The sequence below is a fragment of the Saccopteryx bilineata genome, chromosome 1 (assembly GCF_036850765.1).
Source record: "Saccopteryx bilineata isolate mSacBil1 chromosome 1, mSacBil1_pri_phased_curated, whole genome shotgun sequence".
Taxonomy (NCBI): Eukaryota; Metazoa; Chordata; class Mammalia; order Chiroptera; family Emballonuridae; genus Saccopteryx; species Saccopteryx bilineata.
Window position 1 is genome coordinate 73,248,137 of NC_089490.1, and position 24,432 is coordinate 73,272,568.

At 43.7% G+C, this 24,432-nt stretch overlaps 1 protein-coding gene across 3 annotated transcripts in view; it reads right to left on the minus strand.

Annotated features, from left to right (window-relative positions):
• The window catches only part of FAXC (failed axon connections homolog, metaxin like GST domain containing), a 69,519-nt gene extending 45,308 nt beyond the window's left edge, over positions 1–24,211 (minus strand). Inside the window, exons 1-4 of one of the 3 annotated variants that reach the window (XM_066254400.1) lie at positions 23,900–24,019; positions 23,297–23,418; positions 18,234–18,369; positions 6,457–6,653 (exon numbers count right to left, since the gene is read on the minus strand). In XM_066254400.1, the coding sequence (XP_066110497.1) occupies positions 6,457–6,653; positions 18,234–18,369; positions 23,297–23,403 (440 nt within the window). In that variant the 5' untranslated portion in view covers positions 23,404–23,418; positions 23,900–24,019. Of the gene's footprint in view, positions 1–6,456; positions 6,654–18,233; positions 18,370–23,296; positions 23,564–23,899; positions 24,020–24,178 lie in introns of those variants that run through there. The other 2 variants (XM_066254404.1, XM_066254399.1) reach the window with 2 other exon arrangements.
• Positions 24,212–24,432: the final 221 nt, after the last annotated feature.

Sequence of the window (24,432 nt, forward strand, 5' to 3'; positions counted from 1 at the left end):
GCATCAAGAGTGAGTCTTAGACAGATGTAACAGAGGGAATCTGGTCATTTTTTAAAAATAAAACATCGTTCAGACTTAAATATAAATAAAATGGAAATAATGTAAGTTATTTATTCTTTCTCTGTGGACCGGTACCAAATGGCCCACAGACTGGTACTGGTCCGCGGCCTGGGGGTTGGGAACCACTGCTCTATAGCATCCAACAACATTTGTGTCTTTCTTAGAATTCTTCCTTAGCTTATTGTCTCCACTGTTTTTCCTCTCACCTTTTACAGTTCCCAATGGTTTTATCTTTACTACTTCAAACTGATGACTCCCACGTCCATATCCAGCTCAGACTCCTGTCCTGAGATCCAGGGAGCCTCGTGAGGGGTCCTCGGTAACTCCAAAACCAACACTTATACAACTAGACTCATCATCTTCCTTCGCTTCAAATCTGCCTCTCTTCACCCAGCCAGAAAGCAGCTCTGGAGTTGTACCTCACTGCTCCCCACCCCTCACTCCTGACAGCCAGTCACCCTGGGAATGCGCCCTTTTCTCCAACTCAGTTACCACTGGAGTTCAGCCCTTCATCGTTCTCGACCCTGGAAACAGTGGCCTCCTAGCAGGTTTCCTGACATTCCCCCCAAGGACTCCAGACATCCCTTTGCTCCACGGCAGCCACAAAGAGCTTCTTAAAAATCTAATCATATGTTAGAATGATGCCACTTCTCAGTCATTCATTAACTCCCTGTAGCTCTGTCGCTTGGCCCGCCAGCCCTCTGCCTGACCCATCACCCTGCACTGCCTCCGTGCACCACCGTACAGAATTACATACGCCTCCCAAACACTTCTTGGTGCCTCGACATGTTTGCAGACACTATTCCTTTTGCCTGGATATCCTAACCTTTCCCCACCACCCTGCCCTTTCATCTGCCACTCTTATTGTCCCTAGATTCTGTGATAACATCGCCTGTGGGAAGCCTTTCCTTCATTTCATCAGCAGGTGCCGGCTGTTCTTCAAATCCCTACCCACCACTGACCATTACAAAGGCTCCATGTCTCCCACCAGCCTGGGAGCCACTTGAGGAGAGAGATAGCGTCTTGTCACCTTCGTTTCCCCACATCGGGCATCGTGCGGGGCCACTAGCAGTCATTCATTCACTAAGTTAGCTGAAGGAATGAATTATTGATTGAATGATAAAAGGCTTCACTGCTGAGCCAGTTTCTAAGAGATGACAATATTTAAACAGGAAAATGGAAAGAGCTGCAGTGCCTGTGGAGAATGAAGAGGCTGCCATTGCTTTCTTCCGAGATTCTTGCCAGTCACCACTGGGAAGTGGCCTGATGCACAGTCATGAATTCTTAACTGGAGAGGCTGAGGAAAGCCAATCTGGACACTGGCCTAGGCTAAGCAATTAAAATAATTCATCATTCTGAGATCTTCTTTTAGGAAGTTGATATTTGTGTTCTTTATTGTAACTGATGAATCTGATCTCTTCTGCAAAATGGGGTCAAAGTGGGTTGTTTTTTAAAAGAATGATTATCTTAGAACAGAAAAATAAACACTTTTCAAATATTTTTAGGGAAGATCAAAAAGACAGGAAAGGAAAACTGACCCTGGATATTCAAATGGAGCTATCTCTTGTTATAACTTAACGTGAGACCTGGGCCGTACCAGAAACAAGTATCAGTATATGGGACACTGCAGACCACAGCAAACCGCTGACTGCTCAGTGGGTCCTTGTACCTGGTCTTCCCAACCACGAGAATGCCCTTCTCTATGTCCTGCTATTATTGCTACATTTTGCTTGTACTGTAAATGCCCAAGGGTGCAGGAGCATATGATAAGCCTCTGTATTTTCACCAAGTCTCACAGGCATTAGTTTAGCTTTCAAAAATAAGCCCTCACTACATCTAGAATTGGGAGCAGGGATGTCAAAGCAGGACGCATCTATTGAGTTCTAATTAAGGAGAGAGAATCCTCCAGCTTTTAGAAAAGATCTTGGTGATAAGTCATTTTATTAAAGCTTACTACCTCCCCATTCACTGAGAAACTCAACATTTTTAAATTATGGCCAACCTAGAAGTGAACCTGAATTCCCTGTTCTAACACCGATATGTGTATAGGTGATCATGTTATGACTAGTGAGTAGTGGCTCCCAGGCTGGTGCCCTACTCACTTCCCAGTGGGGTTGGAAGACTCTTAAAACACTCACTGGTGTCCACAGGAGGCAGTGTGTCACACAGAAGAAGCAATGGTGTCCATTACCAAAAATCAGCTTCACTCTAGTCATTTCACCCTGTATTCCTCAGACTTCCCCTTATAGGGACTTCCCTGCATTGGATCTGACGTAAGCATTCAGTGGAACAAAGAGAATAAAAACCTGTCTTCATCATCTTCCCTAATAGCCTTATAAAGCAAGTGGGACATAATTATATGGCTTTCAAGTGCAAGAAAAAAAACAGAAACACTTTATAGCTGAGTGTGCTTGATTGATCAGACCTAAACCAGCTTTAAAATTACATGATATGGCCCTGGCCGGTTGGCTCAGCGGTAGAGCGTCAGCCTGGCGTGCGGGGGACCCGGGTTGGATTCCCGGCCAGGGCACATAGGAGAAGCGCCCATTTGCTTCTTCACTCCCCCCCTCCTTCCTCTCTATCTCTCTCTTCCCTTCCCGCAGCCAAGGCTCCATTGGAGTAAAAATGGCCCGGGCGCTGGGGATGGCTCCTTGGCCTCTGCCCCAGGCGCTAGAGTGGCTCTGGTAGCAGAGCATTGCCCCCTGGTGGGCAGAGCGTCGCCCCTGGTGGGCATGCCAGGTGGATCCTGGTCGGGCGCATGCGGGAGTCTGTCTGACTGTCTCTCCCCATTTCCAGCTTCAGAAAAATGCAAAAAAATAAAAAATAAAAATAAAATAAAAAAATAAAAAATTACATGATATTACATAACAGGAACTGCTTTCCATTGTCCTTGTTCTTCAGAAAATCATACCTGGGGTATTTTTAAAGTTTCAGACCAAAATAAACACATCTGAACATTCCAGATCATTGGCTCAATTGAGAATTGAGTCAAACGCCTGACCCACGTCTTCCACTGCTGTAGGTGCAGACACAAGCTCGGAGCTTTTGTCAGAATTTCACAGGTTCTCACAGAAAGCTCATACTTACACTACCTTCCTATGTGCTGTGGTCAGTTCCCTGTGCTGGCCCTGGTGTCCGCAGGCACACATTTGGTGTTTTGCCACTGAGACTAAAAAAGGGGAAGGAAGAAGGACTCTCTGTGCCATGCATTTTCTCACCATGACAGGGGACAGACTCTTTCCTCCACTAGGATTTAGAACTTTCAGGAAAGCCTGTTCAGCATCTCCCCAAAGCAAGAAGGTTTGGAAAACTAATGAAACAGAGGAAGGTCTGTTTTTCCTTCTCGTACTAGGGACTTAGGGGAATTGGAGAAATTAGGATTTTCTTTTGAAAGTTCACTGTATATCTACATTTCAATAAAGACCTGACTTTCCACCTTCAGCATTTCATCCTCAAATTAACACTTGAGGATACACAAGTGAGAAATAGTAGCTAACACTCCACCTAAGCACTTGGTGGTTTGTGGTCGGTAAAATTAAGATACTTCCCTCTCAGGATACCACCTCCCATCTCTCCCTTCCACTCCTCCCCATAAGGACCCTTCTCTCCCCCACCTCACTCCACCCCCAGCAAGTATTAGCAGGGGCCCTTGTGGGGAAAAAAGGGGGGTGGGAGCAAAAGATGAACTTCTACCATAAAATAAGCATATAAAACATCCTACAGCGTGCAGAGGACCCGGGTTCGATTCCCGGCCAGGGCACACAGGAGAAGCGCCCATTTGCTTCTCCACCCCTCCGCCGCGCCTTCCTCTCTGTCTCTCTCTTCCCCTCCCGCAGCCAAGGCTCCATTGGAGCAAAGATGGCCCGGGCGCTGGGGATGGCTCTGTGGCCTCTGCCCCAGGCGCTAGAGTGGCTCTGGTCGCAACATGGTGACGCCCAGGATGGGCAGAGCATCGCCCCCTGGTGGGCGTGCCGGGTGGATCCTGGTCGGGCGCATGCGGGAGTCTGTCTGACTGTCTCTCCCCGTTTCCAGCTTCAGAAAAATACAAAAATATATATATATATAATGATTAGTAAAAAAAAAAAAAAAAATCCTACACACCCAGAGCAGGAAGCAGTGGCTGGTGGTACTTGGGAATCTTCCTGGATAGAAGTCTTTCTAACTGGAATATAAATTTTATGAACCACTACAGAAATCAAAGAGTTCTAACAAAACTACCATCCAAATTAGTTTCTTTCAGCTTCTTCTCAGGCAGCTGACACAGCACTAGCTCTCCACATTAAAGGGGCCATCAGTCCAGCGAGGAAGCGCTTTGGAGGGCCACCTGGAGGGAAGGCAGGGAGGGTCAGGGTGGCTGTGCGCTAGTTCCTCACTCCCCTCGGCGGAGACTGGAACCTGGCGAGCAGGTGACACAGGCCTCGTCCTCCTGCAGGCTTTTCCCTGAGGTAAGCATCCCACATGCAGTCCTGCATTTTGGTTCTCACTGCAAAACCCTGTACTATTTGAGATGAAAAGTTGGCTCGAGCAAGGGGTTACTCGGTCTGCTGAAGGCCCGCGGTCAAGGCACATATGAGAAAGCAATCAATGAACAACTAAGGTGTCATAACAAAAAACTGATGATTGATGCTTCTCATCTCTCTCCATTCCTGTCTGTCCCTGTCTATCCCTCTCTCTGACTCTCTCTCTGTCCTTGTAAAAAAAAAAAAAATCAGCAGTTCTTGACAGGTGGTATTATACAGAAAAGACCTGGGTTTCTTTGGGAGTACAGTCCAATCACTCCCACACAGACCTGCACCCCTGCCTGCTTCCCTCCTTGCTCCACCCCCTCTGGTCAGCCCTGGAATACACTGGGCAAGAACCGACAGCGAAAGAGGAAAAGGAAAATAGAGGGGCACTTAAAATCCAAGAGACAGAATGAATTCCTATTTCCAGAGCTGAATGGATGAAACAAGAAGGTGATGAGGAAGAACTTTCCACAGAGTGTATCTCCCAGTGGGGGAGTTAAAAGCTACTGGGTGAGCTACTGACCCAGGAGTAATAATTAGTGCCAAAAAAGTAGGCTTAACAATTCTTAATTAAATCTTTGGAACAAGTTTTCAGAAATCAGAGAGAAAATTTATTTTCTCCACTGGGTACAGAAAGATGTTACGCCTCCTGAAAAACGGATGAAAGAAAAAGAAAGAAAAAAAAAAAACAAAAAACAGAGGACAATGAGTTCGCAAAGCAAGAAGAACCATGTCTGTTTAATGCCCGCAGCGTCACAGCTGGCAGAATGCCATGTGCAGAACGGGCCAACTCCTCACCACAGTGTGTGTGATGCTTCAGGTTCGGGGAACACAAGTCAGGTGTCAGGCAATCGGGGCGAAGACACTCAGAAAGCAGCAACACGCTTTACTTCTGGAACGTAGTCACTCTTGTTCTCTAAGGAATACTGACAATAATCTTACAAAGCTTGCAAAATTTCACCTGACTTCTATCCTGGCTTAGTTTTCTGTTCCCTCCTCTGGTTTTCTGCTGCAATGTTATTTTCCTTCAGCAGTTTGTACGGGTGAAGAGACCAGTCCATTAAAATGTCTCCCTCATCTTAGTGAGTTCGAGCCTGAAGCAGGAATCAAGCAACTACAGGCCACAGACCAAGGAGTTTACATTTTTAAATGTTTGAGATAAAATAAAAATTTTAGAAAAATGGTATTTTGTATTAAATGAAATTCAAATTTCAGTGCTTTTACTGAAACACAGTCATGCTTAGTCATCAGCATATCTAAGGCCACTTTTCTACTACAGCAGTAGGAAGAGCTGAACACAGTGGGCCCTTGAACAACACGGGTTTGAACTATACAGATCCACTTACACGTGGATTTTTTCAACAAGTATGAACAGTACTATAAACGTATCATCTCTTTTGTATTATTTTCTTAATACATTTTCTTTTCTCTAGCTTACTTTATTGTAAGAATGCAGAATACAATACATATAATGTACTAAATATGTGTTAATTGACTGTTCACATTGTCAGTAGGCTTCCAGTCAACAGTGGGCTATCAGTCGTTACGTTTTGAGGAAATCAAAAGTTACACGTGGATTTTCAATTGTGCGGGACATGATGTCCCTAATCCCCATGTTGTTCAAGGGTCAACTGTAGTTACTACAGAGACATATGACACACAAAGCCTAAATTATGTGTTCTGGGTCTCCAAAGAAAATGACGCCCCTGTTCTAGATACTGAGAAACTTAACAGTCATAAGTTTGACCCCTAAGTCAGTTGGAATGCACAAAACTTGTGCAAACTTTCAAAAGAAAAGGTTTAGGGAGTATCTAAAAAGTGACACAGAACTTGTCCTTAGTCCAAAGGATGGAGGAGGCCCTGGGCACCTGCCCAGCCCCTGGGGACTCACCAGTAAAAATGCTCCTCCACCATCTTGGTCACTGCCCTGGAGATGGCTCGTTCATGGGGCCCAAGGTTTTTGTTTAAATTCACTCCAAGTTTCTCTTCCAGAAAGTCAATTATGAATTCTGTGCCAGAAACTTTTTCATGATTATATTCAATCCAAGGCATTTTCCCTTGTGCAGAGAGTTTTCCACCAAAATAGTTCTAAGCAGAAGAAAGGTTAAAGAGAGAAAAGCACTGTTTTATTTCTATTTCACAGAAACAAGCATTCCAGCCACATATTTGATAATGATAGTACCACTCTAGTGCATGTACTCTGCACACAAATTCTTAAAGAGAATAAATGCTTACTCTTGAAAACAAAAATTTACTTCGCATGAAGATATTACTTTACTCCAATAGATTTCATCATGGGCTCTGGCTAACTGCTGACAGAATCAGAAGAAAAGTATGCATATATCCATGCAAGGACTCATACACAAATGTTCACAGAGGCTTTATTTGCAATTGCCAAAAATGAGGAATAGCAAATGCTCAAGAGGTACATAAATACGCAACTTCTGGTATAATCTTACAATAAAAAGAAATTTTACAATAAAAAAGAAGGAGCCAGACCACACAAAGAGTACTTACTGTAGGATTCCATTCGTGCAAAACTCTAGAAAATGCAAACTGATCCACAGTGACAGAAAGGTGATCAGTGTTTGCTAGGGAAGACTGTGGACAGGAAGTGACAGGAGCGCAGAATTCCAAAGGGGCAAAAAGAAATTCTGTGGATAATGGATACATCACTATCTTGATTATGATGATGTTTTTATGAATATTTACATATGCCAAAACTTACTGGGTTATACACTTCAAATATGTGCAGTTGATGGTATGCCAATTATCTCTCAATAAATCTGTTCTTTTTTTTGTTGTTGTTGTATTTTTCTGAAGCTGGAAACAGGGAGGCAGTCAGACAGACTCCCGCATGTGCCCGACCGGGATCCACCCAGCATGTCCACCAGGGGGCGATGCTCTGCCCATCCTGGGCATTGCTCTGTTGCGACCAGAGCCACTCTAGCGCCTGAGGCAGAGGCCAAGGAGCCATTCCCAGCGCCCGGGGCCAACTTTGCTCCAATGGAGCCTCAGCTGCGGGAGGGGAAGAGAGAGACAGAGAGGAAAGAGAGGGGGAGGGGTGGAGAAGCAGATGGGCACCTCTCCTGTGCGCCCTGGCCGGGAATCGAACCCGGGACTCCCGCACGCCAGGCTGACGCTTTACCACTGAGCCAACCGGCCAGGGCCAAACCTGTTTTCTTAAGAAGACTGCATTAGGTAAATTTTAAATATATCAGACCTCTACATCTTTAAACTATTTCTCTAGAATAGGGGTCAGCAAACTTTTTCCGTAGAGACAGTAAATTTTAGGCGGGCCCTAGGGTCGCTGTCGCAGCAACTCATTCTGCAGTTGTAGCTTGAAAGCAGCCATAGTCAACAAAGAAATGAACGAGAGTGGCAGTAAAAAGTGGTTTATGGACACTGAAGTGTGAATGTAATATAATACAAAGTATAATTCTTCTTTTGACTTTTTTCAACTATTTAAAAAGGTAACAATCCTCCTTAGCTCACAGGCCTGATCCGGACCGGCCGGACCGCAGAGCGGCAGCCCGCCCAGGGCTGCTTCTGCAGCACTGCGCGCTCTCATTACCTCCCAGAGAAACGAAAGGAAACTGGGTAACCGCCACCTCAAGCCTTGCACAAGAAGACCCCTCCGGCCCTGGCCGGTTGGCTCAGCGGTAGAGCGTCGGCCTAGCGTGCTGAGGACCCGGGTTCGATTCCCGGTCAGGGCACACAGGAGAAGCGCCCATTTGCTTCTCCACCCCTCTGCCGCGCTTTCCTCTGTCTCTCTCTTCCCCTCCCGCAGCCAAGGCTCCATTGGAGCAAGGATGGCCCGGGCGCTGGGGATGGGTCCTTGGCCTCTGCCCCAGGCGCTAGAGTGGCTCTGGTCGCAACGTGGTGACGCCCAGGATGGGCAGAGCATCACCCCCTGGTGGGCAGAGTGTCGCCCCTGGTGGGCAGAGCATCGCCCCTGGTGGGCGTGCCGGGTGGATCCCGGTCGGGCGCATGCGGGAGTCTGTCTGACTGTCTCTCCCTGTTTCCAGCTTCAGAAAAATGAAAAGAAAAAAAATAAATAAAAATAAAAATAAAAAAAAAAAAAGACCCCTCCTTGTAACAGTGCTTGACGACAGCAGACTCAGTGAGGACCCCTTCTGGGAGACCCCTGGTCAAATCTTTTAGACTAGAAACTAAACTTTTTTAAGAAATAAAAAAAAATCATTGTTCAGGAAAAGGTTTTGAGAGAAACCATTGGGATTAACAAAGATGACTATTGCTCTAATTGTTCTTACCTAAATCACACCATGATTTCTGTGTACCTTTCCCAAAAGCCAAACAGTACAGCTCACAAGGGATAAAAAAAAACACAGAATGTCACAAAAGTTCTAAGTCAAGTCTCTCTGTGTCTGAGAATTATGCTTGCATGCCGTGAGTGGTATGTATGACCACTGAACTGGCCTCCAGTGAGATAACAGGGTCATCGGTAGATATCATGTCCCTTAAAAGCAGTTGCCCATTTGTGCCCACAAGGACTGGGTTTAGACTATGCTTGAGGATCCAGGGCTTCTCAGAACTTTGAGAAAAATATCACCTTTTTGGAAGCTAAAAAGCAGAGCAGGTACTAGTTCAATGTTGCTTACTGCTGTCCTTGATGGAGCATATTAGAAACTCTCCATCTCTTCGTGTCTTGATGCTTTATCTCATTGCTTATTCTAAAGTAATTCATTCTGAACTCAGCCTGGAAAAGGGGTGTTAATGGGGCTGCTATTAGCAATACTGCTTTTGTGCAATTAGACAAACAGAAGCTCCTCTGGTGAACAGTCTCTGCCCAGGTTCACAGCTTGGCAAGCACTCTGCCCTCGCTCCTTTGCCAGGCACTGATGTGCAGTGAACTACCTGCATGACCATACATGGCAGCTCTAGACATTACCCCCAGTGGTGACCAGGAGAAACCACACACCTCTGAAACCTGCCAGAACATCTGACATTCTTGTAATTTGTACACTAAAGACATAAATTTGCCATGCAACATAGCACTAGTTTCAAATTTCTCTAGATACAACCCATACCCTCCTAACACATCCTCTTCTGGGCTTCTTTCATTCACAAATGCAATCTATCCTCCACATGACCATCAGAGGGAATTACCTGCAATGCAAGTAATATATAAGACCTCTGCTGCTCAAAATTATCCAGTGGCTTTAATGGCTCTAGTCTAACCTCCTTCACACAGCAGTCTGGGCCCACACCCTCTAGCTGCGACCCACCTGCCCAGCCTCCTTGCTATTAGTCCCTCTGGTCTCCTGAATTCCAAATTCCCTACACCCAACCAAGTCAGGGTCTGTGTCACCTCTCTAACTTGGTACATGCTTTACTTTTTACAGAACTTCCTCTCCCCATTCTCTGCGAAGTCCTGTCCATCCCAAAAACTCAGTTCAAATATCAGCTTGTGGGTGAACTCTTTCCCCACAGTGTAACCATTGTCTGCCTTTCTTCCCTGCGTCAGCTGTCTGTGTGCATTTTACAGAATCTCTGTGTACGCATCTGCCTTTCCCTCCAGACCGCCCTCTCCCAGGGTGCTGGCTACATTTTTATCTAGACCATTTTTTTAAATTGTAATAATATAAATCAATGATCAACTCTTATGGAAATTAAAGCTCTAGTAGTTTTCATCAAAATTTTATTTTGCTTACCAGGTTTACAGAAACAGGAGACAACATATTAGAGACACTGTGATTATCTCTAACTAAAAATTAGATGAATTAAAAATACTTTAAGAAGGAAACATAAAATTGTCACAAGTCTTTGGAAAGACCAAGGGGAGATGCAGATAATCTTTTTCATGCACTTCCATTTTTCTAAATGTGGTTATATTACTTTTAAAATTTTAAGTATACATTTAAAAAATTATACATATTTATACAGGTATATATTTATATTATACAGGGGAGTGGGCAAATGTAGGTTTACAGTTGTGAGTAACTATACAAGAGTTTATTCTTGTATTATGATTTATTAATTAGTGTTATTTTCCATACAAACAACTGCAACCTACTTTTGACAACCCCTGTAGTTATATAATAGTTTCCTTAACTTCCTTAAATATATTAAAGAACTCCTGGTTTATTTTTATTTAAGAAATTGGACCCATTGAAGGTAGTTTCTGAAAGTAATTTTGAAATGTTTTCTCTTTTTGTTTGTTTTTTATTTATTCATTTTAGAGAGAGGAAAGAAAGAGAGAGAGAGAGGTGAGGGAGGAGCAGGAAGCATCAACTCCCATGTGTGCCTTGACCAGGCAAGCCCAGGGTTTGGAACCGCAACCTCAGCGTTCCAGGTAGACGCTTTATCCACTGCGCCACCTCAGGTCAGGCCCTGAAAGTAATTCTGGGTGATGAAGATAAGAAGTAAATTCTTCACGTTTTTTCCAAGCTGATGTTTCTCCCTACAAGTCTGTCCCAGGTGAGATTAAAACATCTATACTTACACTGCATTATTAACACAGCAGTGAAAGCTGTAGGTTTTGGACATAAAAATCTAGTTCCATCATTTATTGAATGTGTGACCTTGGAGTTCCCTGAGTCTCCCTAATCCTTACTGGGTCTCAGTTTCCTCATCCATATAATGGGGATAATATAATAACAGTTACTAGAATCAAACGAGAAAATGCACAAGAAGTATTTGACAACGTGCTTTATCAGAAAGATTAATATCACCATCACCATTCTGAAATAGAGGACTTGTGGCCTTGAAAGAAATCCCAAAGTCTTGGGATTCTGAGTTACTACACAGCCTTGCTGCCCCCAAATTCCCTGTACTCCGGCAGCCATCTTGAAAGGTCTCAAACTGGCTAAATGTGAAATAATTCGAGCAACTTTTGTGGGTTAAAACACTGAAAAAAATCCATGCACTCGCCTGACCTGTGGTGGCGCAGTGGATAAAGCGTCGACCTGGAAATGCTGAGGTCGCTGGTTCGAAACCCTGGGCTTGCCTGGTCAAGGCACATATGGGAGTTGATGCTTCCAGCTCCTCCCCTTTCTCTCTCTCTCTCTGTCTCTCTCTCCTCTCTCTCTCTCTCTCTCTCTCTCCTCTCTAAAAATGAATAAATAAATAAATAAATGTATCTTAAAAAAATTAAAAAAATAATAATAATAATAAAAATCCATGCACTCACTATTATATTATATGACAATATATAATATGTAATTAGTTTTATAGAAGAATGTCTTATTTTTTGGAGATGCACACTTAAATAGTGAGGAATGAAGTGTCATGATTTCTGTCACCTACTTTCAAATGGTTCATTAAAAGTTGTCCATAAAGGTACATATAAAGAGAAATAAAGCAGAGAAAGCAACATGTTAACAACTGGTGAATCTAGGTGAAAAACAAGTAGGTACTCATGCTACTATTCTTTTAATTTGTCTGTAGCTTAGAAGATTTTTAAAAATATGGGAGAAAAAAAGGCAAGATCAGCAAATAAGTAAAACATCAAAAGTTAAAATTGAGAGCAAAAGCAGAGAGTTACAAAGAAGCCAACTGTCTTTTTCTTTTTTCTTTCTCTTATTTAAAAAGAATTAGCATGAAGTACACGCTTCTTATACAACCAGTAATGTCATATCATCTGGGTGTCTTCATGAATGTCTAGAGCAGTGGTAGTCAACCTGGTCCCTACCGCCCACTAGTGGGCGTTCCAGCTTTCATGGTGGGCGGTAGCGGAGCAACCAAAGTATGATATAAATAAAAAGATAGATTTGACTATAGTAAGTTGTTTTATAAAGATTTATTCTGCCAAATTTAGTGAAAATCTGACATAAAGTACTTGGTAAGTAATTATTATTATATGCTTTAACTTGCTGTAACTCTGCTTTACAAATTTTATAAAGTAAAGTTACTTCCCTACTTTATAAATCACCATTACTGTGGAACCGGTGGGTGGATAGAAAATGTTACTACTATCAGAGATACAAAAGTGGGCGGTAGGTATAAAAAGGTTGACTACCCCTGCTTTAGAGAAATGAATGGAAGCATAGTCAACGTCAGTGACGGCCATCTCGAGCTAGTAGATGTCAGGTGATTTTCGCTATCCACTTACAGTTTTTTCTATTGTTTGAAATCCTTATAAGGGCTATGTGTCAAATACATGTAATAAGAAAAAAACACTATATCTGTTTTCTTTTTTTTTAATTAACCATATCTGCAGGATCTTCCTGTACACGTTTTGCCACTTCTTATAAATCTGTAATTATTACAAAATAAAGTTTTAAAAATTGACCTGCTGATATTTATATCCTTATATTAAAAAGATAATAACTAAAACCAATACATAAGGCTTTGATTTAAAAAAAAAAAAAAAAAACTTTGTAAGTGCCTATCGATGGTCATCAAATATTTATTCCAATCTCACTTAAGTTAAAAAAATAAAAAAGCTTCGAGTATAAAGTTGTGCTCTTAGGAACATGGCATTTTAAACTTTCTTTAAAAGGTATTTGGCAAAGAAGAGGCAGAGGGTGGAGCACCCTGGCACTATAACAACCACCTCTCTACTGATGGTCTGAGAAACGAACACTTCCCACGTCCCTTCCCAGGCGCCACTCTGTCAACATGCACCAGCTGACGGCACAGGGGGCCCGAGGCACGCGGGCAGGCATGGAGCATCCCCTCCTAAACCACAGAACCACCTGCCTTTATCTGAGATTTCTGCCCTTCACTGAACACTCCCTTCATTTATTTTCCATAGAGACCTCACAGAAGAAAAAAACACTTCTGTACCATTACTTTTGTAAAAAATATACACTCAACAAGCAATAATAACTTTGGAAGGGGGTAAGCGGTGCCCATCTGGAAGGCCTTGGCAATTGCTCCAGGCTTCACAGTGAGCTGTGTGCCCTGCAGCTTCAGTTATACTAAATAAAAGCAGCTGCTCCAGACGTGGACGAGCTCAGTAGGTGTTAGAGCAGGGGTCCCCAAACTACAGCCCCCGGGCCGCATGCGGCCCCCTGAGGCCATTTATCAGGCCCCCGCCGTACTTCCAGAAGGACCATCTCTTTCATTGGTGGTCAGTGAGAGGAGCATAGTTCCCATTGAAATATTGATCAGTTTGTTGATTTAAATTTACTTGTTCTTTATTTTAAATATTGTATTTGTTCCTGTTTTGTTTTGTTTTTACTTTAAAATAAGATATGTGCAGTGTGCATAGGGATTTGTTCATAGTTTTTTTTATAGTCCGGCCCTCCAATGGTCTGAGGGACAGTGAACTGGCCCCCTGTGTAAAAAATTTGGGGACCCCTGTGTTAGAGCGTCACCCTGAATGAAGCACAGACGTTGCCGGTTCGATCCCCAGTCAAAGCACATAACAAAACAGATCAATGTTCCTGTCTCTCTTCCTTTCTCTATAAAAAATGTTTTAGAATAAAAGCAGCTGCTCCAAAAGATGAACACCGTTAGCTGTTTAGCCTGCTGGTAAAGACCGGGTCCAGGCTGCAGCAGTCAGAGCTTGATGGCCAGAAGGCAAGAGAGGGAAGGGCGGATGAGCCTGGCAGCTGCGGCAGCACTGCGGGCAGGATCACTTCCTGCAGGTGGGATCTTGAGAGCAGCCAGAAACTCAAAGCACAGAATTCAGGGGTTGAACCATAACTGTCCCAAAGCTGTCATGGCTAAAGGAGGCAATCAGTCTAGAGTGATGATCACAGGCAGCTGCTGGATAACATCCCTTCCTCCAATGTGCGCCCCTCAGTGACACGCATCTGTAAGTGCTAACTGCCATCACCGAGCTGAAGAGTGACCTTTCAAATCTGATCCGTTGCATTTAGATCGTTCAAGGCTTGTCTGTTTTTACTGCTATCTTCTCCTCCATCACTGGCATATAAAGTCCTGAATAATCTTCTCCCTGCCTCTCACTCCAGACTCATCCTTGCATTTCAGTTTCCAGGCATGAAGACCTCATGCCCTCCCAGACCCTCCAAAGTCCAGATTCGGTGCCACTCCTCCATGTTCCCAGAGCTCCTCCATGGTAGCACTTGCCAGGCTGAGAATGCCTGATGACATTCACCTGGTCTCAGCAGTGCCTTACAAGGATCACTGCTGACCCCTCTTCTGGAGAGAAACTGGCTCAGAAAGCAAACGCCATGGGGAGTTGGAGTTGGAGAGGGGAAATCATCATCAGGGCACCCAAAAGGGTGGCTGGGTGAGCTTTCTCCTCCAACCTGCCTGCTGGGCTGTTTCCACTCAAGTAGACCCCCTCCTCTCAATGCTGCTGCTACTCTGTATGAGCTTAAAGGGGAACCCTGACCACTGGCGGCCATTTGGAGGAGTGGTGGCAAACCGGAGGGACCACACTGGTTTGGGGGTGCCGGGGGCACACCTCCTTCCCTTTCCTCAGCTCCCTCCAAGGTGCACCACCTGTGGCCTGAGCTTTAGCCCTGGCTCAGTATAAATCTCCAGGCAGGGGAGCTGACATTCTGGTGAAAGGAGAGCCCAAACCAATATAACTCCAGAGAAGTTCAACCACTGTAAGAGAGGGCAATGAGCTGGATGCCCACAACACGAGGCAGAATCACTGGGCAGACCAAAACAATTCAGTAGCATAATAAATAGCTACTAAGGGATAATGACGGAGATCTGTAATACAAACCAAGGAGAACTATTAAAAAATACCAAAAAATGCATATATATATTGAACACAATAGATGAGCAAAATAGCACAGTGGACACAAGGAGATAACAAAGCAATGGAAATTCAGAGAGATGAACTCTCCCAGGAGGAAGAAGAAAAGAATGAAGGGATACAGTCAGAGACACAGAAAATAAAAGCAGAGTCTTCAGTGTCCAGAAGAAAGGGAAGACAAATAAAAAGGAAACACTTGAAGAAAACTGATAATTACCCAAAATTAAAAAGATTAAAGACTTCCAATTAAAAGAATTTATAAAGGACCAGGCAAGATCCCTAAAAACCGACTCTAAGGCAAATTAGAGTGAAATTTAAGAATGCTGAAATCAAGTGCAAATTCTAAAAGCTTCCAAAGAAAAAGAATCAGATTGATATCAAATTTTTCAATAGCAACATGAATGCAAAAAGGCAATGGAGTTATATTGTTAAACTTTTATATTAAAAAGAAAATGTAATTTTTATAATTTTTATTGATTAAGTTTAAAGAGAGAGGCAGGAAGAATGAGAGAAAGAGAAAGAAACATCAATTTGGTGTTCCACTTACTTATGCATTCATTGGTTGAGTCTTGTATGTGCCCTGACCAAGGATCGAACCCACAACCTTGGCATATCCGGAAAATGCTATAAGCAACTGAGCTACATGGCTAGGGCCGGAAAATAAAATTTTTAAATCATTAAAGAAAATAGATTTGAACACACAATTACTAAATGTCAGGGCATAACAAAGATGTTTTTAGATATGCAAAGTCACTGACAGTTTACCACTTAAAGGCTCCTTCATCAAGGAAGTACTCCAACAAAAAGATCAACAAATTCTGTAGGGTAGAAGATATGGGAAATCAGGCTAGTCAAATAACTTAGTAAGACTTGTCTAGAAAAGGACCAAAAAAATAAAAAAGAAGAAGAGGAGAAAGACAATATTTCCAAAAGTCCAGAGGTAAAATAATACACAACAGCCCACAAACAGGGTAAGGGCTGGGAAGAAAAAGACCCAAAGTTCTGTGAACCTGATAACACACTTGTATCATTAGAGGACAAATACAGAATGGAATACATTTAAGAAATAAATAGTGATAAATAAACACAAATTAGGTTCTTAAGAGTAACCACCTCAACAAAAATAGAACTTGTTTTAAATGACAAGAAAGACATTTTAGCTATCCACTGGAAAACAGGAAGGGACAAAAATAAAAACAAAGTAATAGTAACAAGAAAAGTATTAAGTAAGATGTTAGAAATAAGTCCTAATAAGACAATAATTATAAGTAAAAATGTATTAAACTCACCAATTAAGGACTTTCACATTGGTTATAAGTAATATATCGCCTATAAAGGAGGAAAGGAGGGAGGGAGGGAAGGAGGGAGGGAGGGAGGGAGGAAGTTAGGAAGGAAGTTAGGAAGGAAGTTAGGAAGTTAGGAAGTTAGGAAGTTAGGAAGTTAGGAAGTTAGGAAGGAAGGAAGGAAGGAAGGAAGGAAGGAAATGGAGAAAGATACCCCAAGCAAATAGCCAAAAGAAAGCTAGAGAATCCTTCTCAGTAACAGATAATATAGATTTCAAGGTTAAAAAATCATAAGAGCAGAGAAGAGTGCAGTATATTAGAAAAGGAAATAAAACAGTAAAAGATGTGATCTTTCATATTATATGAACCTAACAATATAACCTTAAATATATAAATACTTTTACATAAAGCAAGAACTGACAGAATGACAGAAAAAAAGATTTTAAAAAATGCACTGGAATATTTTAACCCATTCCTTTCAGAAACTGAGACCAGGCAGACAAAAAATAAGCAGAGATATAGGTTTAAACAATACATTAAAGATGCTTGAGCAAGTAGAGAGAGAGCTCTACACCCAAGCAAAGAATATGTAATTAATTTTGACATTTATAAAAAGTAGACACAGCCTGACCAGGTGGTGGCGCAGTGGATAGAGCGTCGGACAGGGACACAGAGGACCCAGGTTCGAAACCCTGAGGTCACCAGCTTGAGCATCTGGTTTGAGCACAGCTCACCAGCTTGGACTCAAGGTCGCTGGCTTGAGCAAGGGGTCACTCACTCTGCTGTAGCCCCCCTCCCCAGTCAAGGCACATATGAGAAAGCAATCGATGAACAACTAAGGAGCCACAACAAAGAAATGATGCTTCTCATATCTCTCCCTTCCTGTCTGTCTGTTCCTATCTGTCCCTCTCTGTCTCTGTCACAAATAAATAAATAAAAATAAAAAGTAGCCACACACTAGGCTAAAGGTCAGTACATTCCAAGGAATTAATATCACAAAGACTACCTGCTCTGATCATAAAATTAAAAAACAATAACAAAAATCAAAGCTTTAAAATAAAAACTACACTTGGTTAGAACTTAGGTGAAAAGGCAAAACATAAGGGAATTATTTTTAAATAGATAGAAATGAATGACAATGAAAACACAGACTATCAAATTTGTGAGACACAGCTCAAACATTATTCAGAGAAAAATGTATACCCTTAAATACATTCCTCCATTCACTCTCAAATGCTTAAATGAGCCAGTGTTTCCCTGCACGTCACCCAAACAAAACATGGAACACTGTAGAAAACTCACACAAAATCTGCAAATATTTCCCTGGTAGTTGGCTGGGAGCTCTGCCCCCAGGATTCATAAGAGACAAACTATAATGCTATCAATAAGCAAAAACCTAAAGGATAAAACCATGCCAGGCAATGGTACACCCACCTGTATTAACAGCTGCCGCATAAGCTTATCCAATCTATCGACCAAATTATACTCTGTCAGGAAACAATATCATGGCCCTAAGTCCAACAAAAGTTCATACCCTTTTGATCCCACATTGAAGTATATGTAAAAATCAACAGACCTTGAAGTCAAGTGCACTAAGTACCTACTGAGAACTGGGTACAGACAGCTGCTTTCATACTTGCCGCTTCTAGCACCAAGCGCCAGCCATCCCCACCATGTGAGATTAGGTACCGCTCTCTGACATTGCTGTCATGAGAATAGAACATATTTATGCACAAGTACCTGATAGGGTAAGTCAGCCATCCTTAAATAAGTTTCCATTTTCAAACAGAAAGGCGATAAACTGGGAACACCATTGTTAGGTCTTGCAAACTGATGCAAAATAATAGCATCTTTGGAGTCAATCTCTTGCTGTTTCCTGTAAAAACCAAAACAGAAATAAAGAACAATCCACATGTTATACATTCTGTTCCCTTTGTTGTTCAGAGATCCCTGCTGGGCCGTAGCTTCTCAGTGAACACACTGATCTGTTTGTCACAGGGCTTAGAATGTGAAGGCTTGGTCAAAACACAAAAGAACCTTACAAACTCTGACACTACTACCATAACCCAAGGGCTCACTCAGAAGGGTAACTGTGTATCAACCTCCTTCTGGTACCTGTAGCTTCAGACAGGAAGAGTACTTTCAGGAATAGGTGCCTCTCTTCCCCTTACTGGCTGTGTTTACTTCCAGGGACAAGTGAAATGGATAAAAATTATATTCTGGGTTTATTATGTGCCAGGCATTATTGTAAGGGCCTCACAGATATTACTTCATTTAACCCTCACAATAACCTTACAAGGTAGGTGTTATTATCCATGTTTTATAGATGAGGAAACTGAGGCACAGAGGATTAACTTGCCCAAAGCCACATTACTAGTAAACAGCAGAAACTAGACTGAACCAGGCAGTCAAAGCCTACGTTCTTGACCACGAGACTGCACCACGAAACAGTCTATTCATCCACAGGACCCTGCAATAACTGCAGATTTACTCTGCCATGACTTAAGTCTGCAGGGAATCGGAGACACTGAGCACTCAGGTCCCTCTTCCAAACTACCATCCGTGCCCTCCCCGGGCTCTGCAGCTGCAGTGCCCAGGATCCTGGCTTCGGGGCTTTCTCTTCTGCTCTGCCTTCACAGGGTCCCTACTTTCGCCACACAGCATGTATCTCAGTGCCCTCTCCTTTCGCCCTTCTTCTGTCTCAGCTACACATTCGTCTTTTCCTTTGCCTACCTTTCTGGGTGGGGAGGATTTCACTTATAGTTATTCAATAGCCACCATGAAGTAAAACAAATACAAGACACCGGGGATCAAATCCAAGTCCTGCTTCCTACTGGTCATGTTATCCTCAACCTCTTCCCCTGTGTCACAGGGAACGTGAGGAAAGTACCTACTCTGTATTGATTATTATCCTGAAAATTAAATACGCTAATATTTGTAAACATTTGGGGAACTATCAAGCATTATGTAAAAGGGATGAACTTCATTCTTATTCAAAGAGATAGTCTTGCTTGGCTTGTGGTGGCATAATGGATAGAGCATCAACCTGGAACACCAAAGCACCGGTTCGAAACCCTGGTCTTGCCCCATCGAGGCTCATATGGCAAGCAGTCAATGAACAAATAAAGTGAAGCAACTATAAGTTGACACTTTTGTTCCTCCCCCGTCCCTCACTCCTCTCTCTGTAAAATCAATAATATGAAATCTTTAAATAAAAATAATAAGAGGAAAAGGTATGGTCTTAACCCCTCCCTTATGATACAAAATCTCATCACTCCACACTACTCCATTCATACACCATAGGAACCTTCTGCAATTTCCGTCTTTCACTCTACCCACTACTAGGAAAAGCTCTTCGTACCATCCTCACATAGATAGATGCTTACTTACTACAGAACCTCCACTCAATATCACAAACTCTTTTGGAGAGTTTACCACTAAAATGCCCATTCCACCTAAAGAGGTAAGAATGGTTCATTTTGAAAATACTGGTCAAAAAATAAAAATATTTGCTGCTTTCTGGCAATATTTGCTGAATGAAACAAGTTTTCATTTAGATGAACTGTTTGGGAGATGAGATATTAAAATTAGGAAGCCATTTAGACTATGTTCCTAGAAAGTGCAAATGGTAGATCTGACAATTAACTAATTTTGTCTGGTCAAATAGTACAAGGCCTGGAGTGGTATTTTCATGTAAATTAGCCAGGCAAAAATTTAAGAACTGAAAGGTTAGAAGATAAATATAAAATCCCCTGTGCCACCAGCCAGAACAATCTAATTCTAATGGTTAACTTGGGCCATGTCAAAATAAGAATGGATGCTAATTATGTGACAAGTATATGTGCCAATGACTTTGTATACATACAAAGCTTACTCTCCAATCCAGTCACATGACTGATTAAAAGCAGAGTGAATTTGAACCCAATCTGGCCCCAGAGCCCTCCTTCCACACATTAGGAGCCTCTCTCTAACTTAGGATCAGAGAAGTAAGTGACCTGTTTTCTGGACAGCTATTTATAAAGTGCCCTTATAATGAGGGTTGTATAAGAGGGAACCTGTAGAGCAGCAGGACTAGCCCCTACTCCCACGGTGAAAGCTATCACAGGTGACCATGCCCCCGTGTACAGCTGATGAGCTGTTTGTGGAGATCAGATGACCCGTGGGCTGCTCTGATTCCCTCAGTTTTCTAGGACGGTCTAGCCCATGTGCCTTAAGTGCAAATGAGCCACCAGTAACAAAGTCATTATTTCATCACTCAACTTACAAGCAATACATTTCCAAATGCCAAACTGAATTTAAGATAGTTGCTAGGCTACCTCCACTCAGGGAGGGGGAAAAAAGCACAGGATTGGGACTACATTTGTTTAAAAATATTGTGGTGGGAAAACATGGGTAAAATTCAAAACACCTACTTTAGTTGTACTCATTAACGAAATTCTGTAAATAATTCTTACCTGTCGACTTTACTTCCCTCTTTGGAGATAGAGCTATACATTAAGGTTAAGTCTATGCAGCAGTCAATCCAAATGGGATGGTGAAGAATATACAACTGCCAGTGAACTCAGACAGTGAGTGAGCCATTTCAAGGAGTATTGTCCATTTTGCATATTTCGCATTGTTTTGTGTTTTTCCCTAAACTACACAGACAACTGATGATTTCACCTTAAATAGAGGTCTCTATCATGTAACTTCTGAATCACAGTCCCCAAACTCAGCTTTTCCCCCCTTTCCCTCTGTGCCCCTAGAGGCTGTCAATAACTCAGGTTCTTACCACAGGATCCTGAGGAATACCCCAATTCTCTACATTTCTCTTCCTCTTCCCCCCATCAAATACCTACGAGGCACTGGTTAAAAAAAAAAAAAAAAAAAAAAAAAAGGTAGTTCAGGCTCAGCCAACACATATTCCCAGATTTGAATCTGGATCCTACTGCTCCACCAGTGATTTTGGGCAGTTGCTTATCCATCCTGGGCCACAATTTCTTTAGCTATAAAATGGGGATCAAGCATCCAATGCTAGTTGTAAGGAATAAACACAATCACGTGAGTAGAGCACTGCTATGCAGAGCCCCTTTTAAGGGCTCAAAAGTGGGCAGCCACTTTTATTATTTGCATTATAACACGATTTTCCGACTTAATGTAAGCATTAGTCAAGAAACAATATGTGAATAAACCAAGAATTAAAACCACTTCAACTAAATAAGTATCCTAAGGTGGAAAGGAAGTATCTGTGTCCAAAGGCCTCTTCTTTGTCCAGCAACCAAACCAGGGCGTGGCCTGCTCCCAGGGTGAGCTCTGAGCTCCACGCTATTTCTGCAAGGTCATTTAAGCAAGGTTTAGACTCAGTCCTGTGAAGCCGTGCCTTCACTCCCTCCACAAAGTGGATAACTGGTGAGAAGCCACATGGTTGGGGATCCTGAAAAGGCTTTGGGCTGGAATATAATTGAGAAACAAGGGGGTTACCGTTTAAATTACTGCACAAATGTTTTCATTTTTCATATAGCTTGAAACCTAACTTGAAACACAGTTCTAGAAGTAGCAAAAAATAAATAAATTTAGAGAGATAATTTACTTAAAATTTTTTTATTTGGTTTAACTAGATTCAAGGCACTGTGCTAAGTCATAACATTCAAGGTATAAGATGAAAATAAAACTTCTCAATTATGACTAAATAATATGAAAGCCAATACATTTCCCCAGACCTAAATGATTTCCCACCCTCTCAGAGACTGGAAATATTCACAGTAACTAAGTTAGCCTGTCACAGCATCCTCCTAGAAATCCTGCAGGGCTATGAAAGGTCACCTGTCACTCTCTTTGTTTACAACATTTGTGTAGGATCACCCTACTGGAAAAAGGCAGTGTGGACACATTTCTCGCTATTTAAAAAATACTAGCCAAGAGGGACATTCTAAGCTATTGAAAACTGCTCACTTCTGGGTCATTTCCTAGTGACAGAGGGTTCAAATGCACAGAAATTTTAACGGTAAATTAATGTAGCAATTAGCCAAAGGACCATCTCAGTAGCCTATGGTATTATCCTATTCAAACAAAGATCTCCTGTTTGACTGTATGTACCAACAGCAGGAGCCTCCATTTTCCAAGTCAATCCTGTAAACATTCTGCAGCAAGCAGCCCATGCAACTGTTCATGGTACAGGGTGATTCCACACCCCTGGGCTATCCTGTCCTCCAGATCTCCTACAGCTTTATATACCAGATTAGCAAAGAACCCGGGCAAGGCTGCATCAAAACTGCCACCACTACACCTGGCCATGCATCCTTAACAGGGACCCAGAGGTCTTTGGACCTTTTGCAATTTCAGCCTTTTGATGATGTTAACCTTTGGGGAGAGAGAGGGGAGAACTAACCTTTAAATAAAAGATAAAGTTTAGTGGTTAATGTTTCAGCATTATCACCTATAAACAAATACGGCATTTCATACACATGTAACTTAGTATTTCTACAGGGCCTAATTCTACTGTTACAAAAATATTGCACTGAAGATCTTCCTAAGGGCGTTTCATATTTGACTGTTTTGCTTCATAACAACCCAGAGACTTTTCGCTTTCAGCACTGAAAGATTGGGGGAAAAATGTTTTTCCTTCCCAATACCAGTTTAATTATCCTGCCAACTGTAAACTGCCCCTCACGGCCAGGTGACCAGGGATTGCCTCTGGGGAAAGGTAAGGTCAGGACTCTGGGTATTTCCACGGAGTGACAGAGGGGCTGGTACGGATACCCCCCTCGAGCCAGCCCTGCCCTGGCCAGGTGCCCCTCCTGCATGGGTCCCACTCTCCGGCTCACCTAATGACCAGGAGTTCGTGGAACAGATACGCAGCTGCGGCCAGCAAAGCTCCCCCGGTCAAGTAAAGTGTTTTCTTCCACCAGGGATCGGAGCCCAGCCCTGCCATGATCCCACCGTAATCCTGCAAAGGGAAAGCGATGATGTCCCCATAAAAGGAGAAGGGCTCCTCGGACCCGGCCCACCAGCCGAAGAAGGTGACGCTCTGGTTCCAGCTCAGATCCACCACGCACGGCCTGGACGAGGCAAAGCCAACCCCCCAGTGCATGCTGCGCGGCTGGCTGCGGGCTCTCCTCCCCGGGCCCGCGCCGCCCGCATGGGAAGAGGCCGGCGCGGCCGGGCGAGGGCTCAGCTGCGCGCTGCGGGCGCGGGCGGCGCGGGCGGCGCGGGCGGCGGCGGCAGAGGAGCACGAGAAGTTGAAAGGGCTCCGGCCGCGGGCGGCGGGCTTGGCCGGAGGGACCCCAGAGCCCAGGGCGGCAGGGGCGGCCGCCAGGTCACCCCGCAGCGGCCTCTCCGCGCCTCTCTTTGTGTCGGCGCCTGGAGAAGGCCGCGTGATGTCATTGCTCCCCGGGGCAGGGAAACAGAGGCGGGATAAAGTCACCTACCCCGCGCCCTGCCCCCGCCCCGCATCTCTGCGGTCCAGCGGCCTCCGCCCGGGCCGGAGCTGCGGGGCTGGGACGCGCCGGCGGGCCCCGCGCCTCCAGGCGGCAGGCCTGCGAAGGCTCCGCGCGCTAGGGCAGGGCTGCGGTGGTGGCTGCAAAGGAGGCTCGCCGGGAGGAAGCGGCAGTCCCGGCCGGATCTCTGTCCCCCAGCCCGCGGCCCGCCCTCCGCCTACGCTCTAGCCCCTCCCGCAAGCCCGGGAGTGGGGAGCGCGCTGGACTCACCTGAGACCGCGCCGGGCTGCGGGCGGGGAACGCCACCCGGTGGGCTGGAAACTGGGACCCGGATCGAGGTTGAGGATTAGATTGTTCTGGCCATCAGCAAAGCGTTGTCTATTTGCATAATTTATTTAAAGAAAAAAACACTGTCATTACGTTATACAGTTACTTAGGTCTTAGCCATGTGCTTATGGGAAGATGTCTGGGGTAACAAACAACAAAAATGCACTCTACAGAGATTTTCCTTCTGACAGACCCAG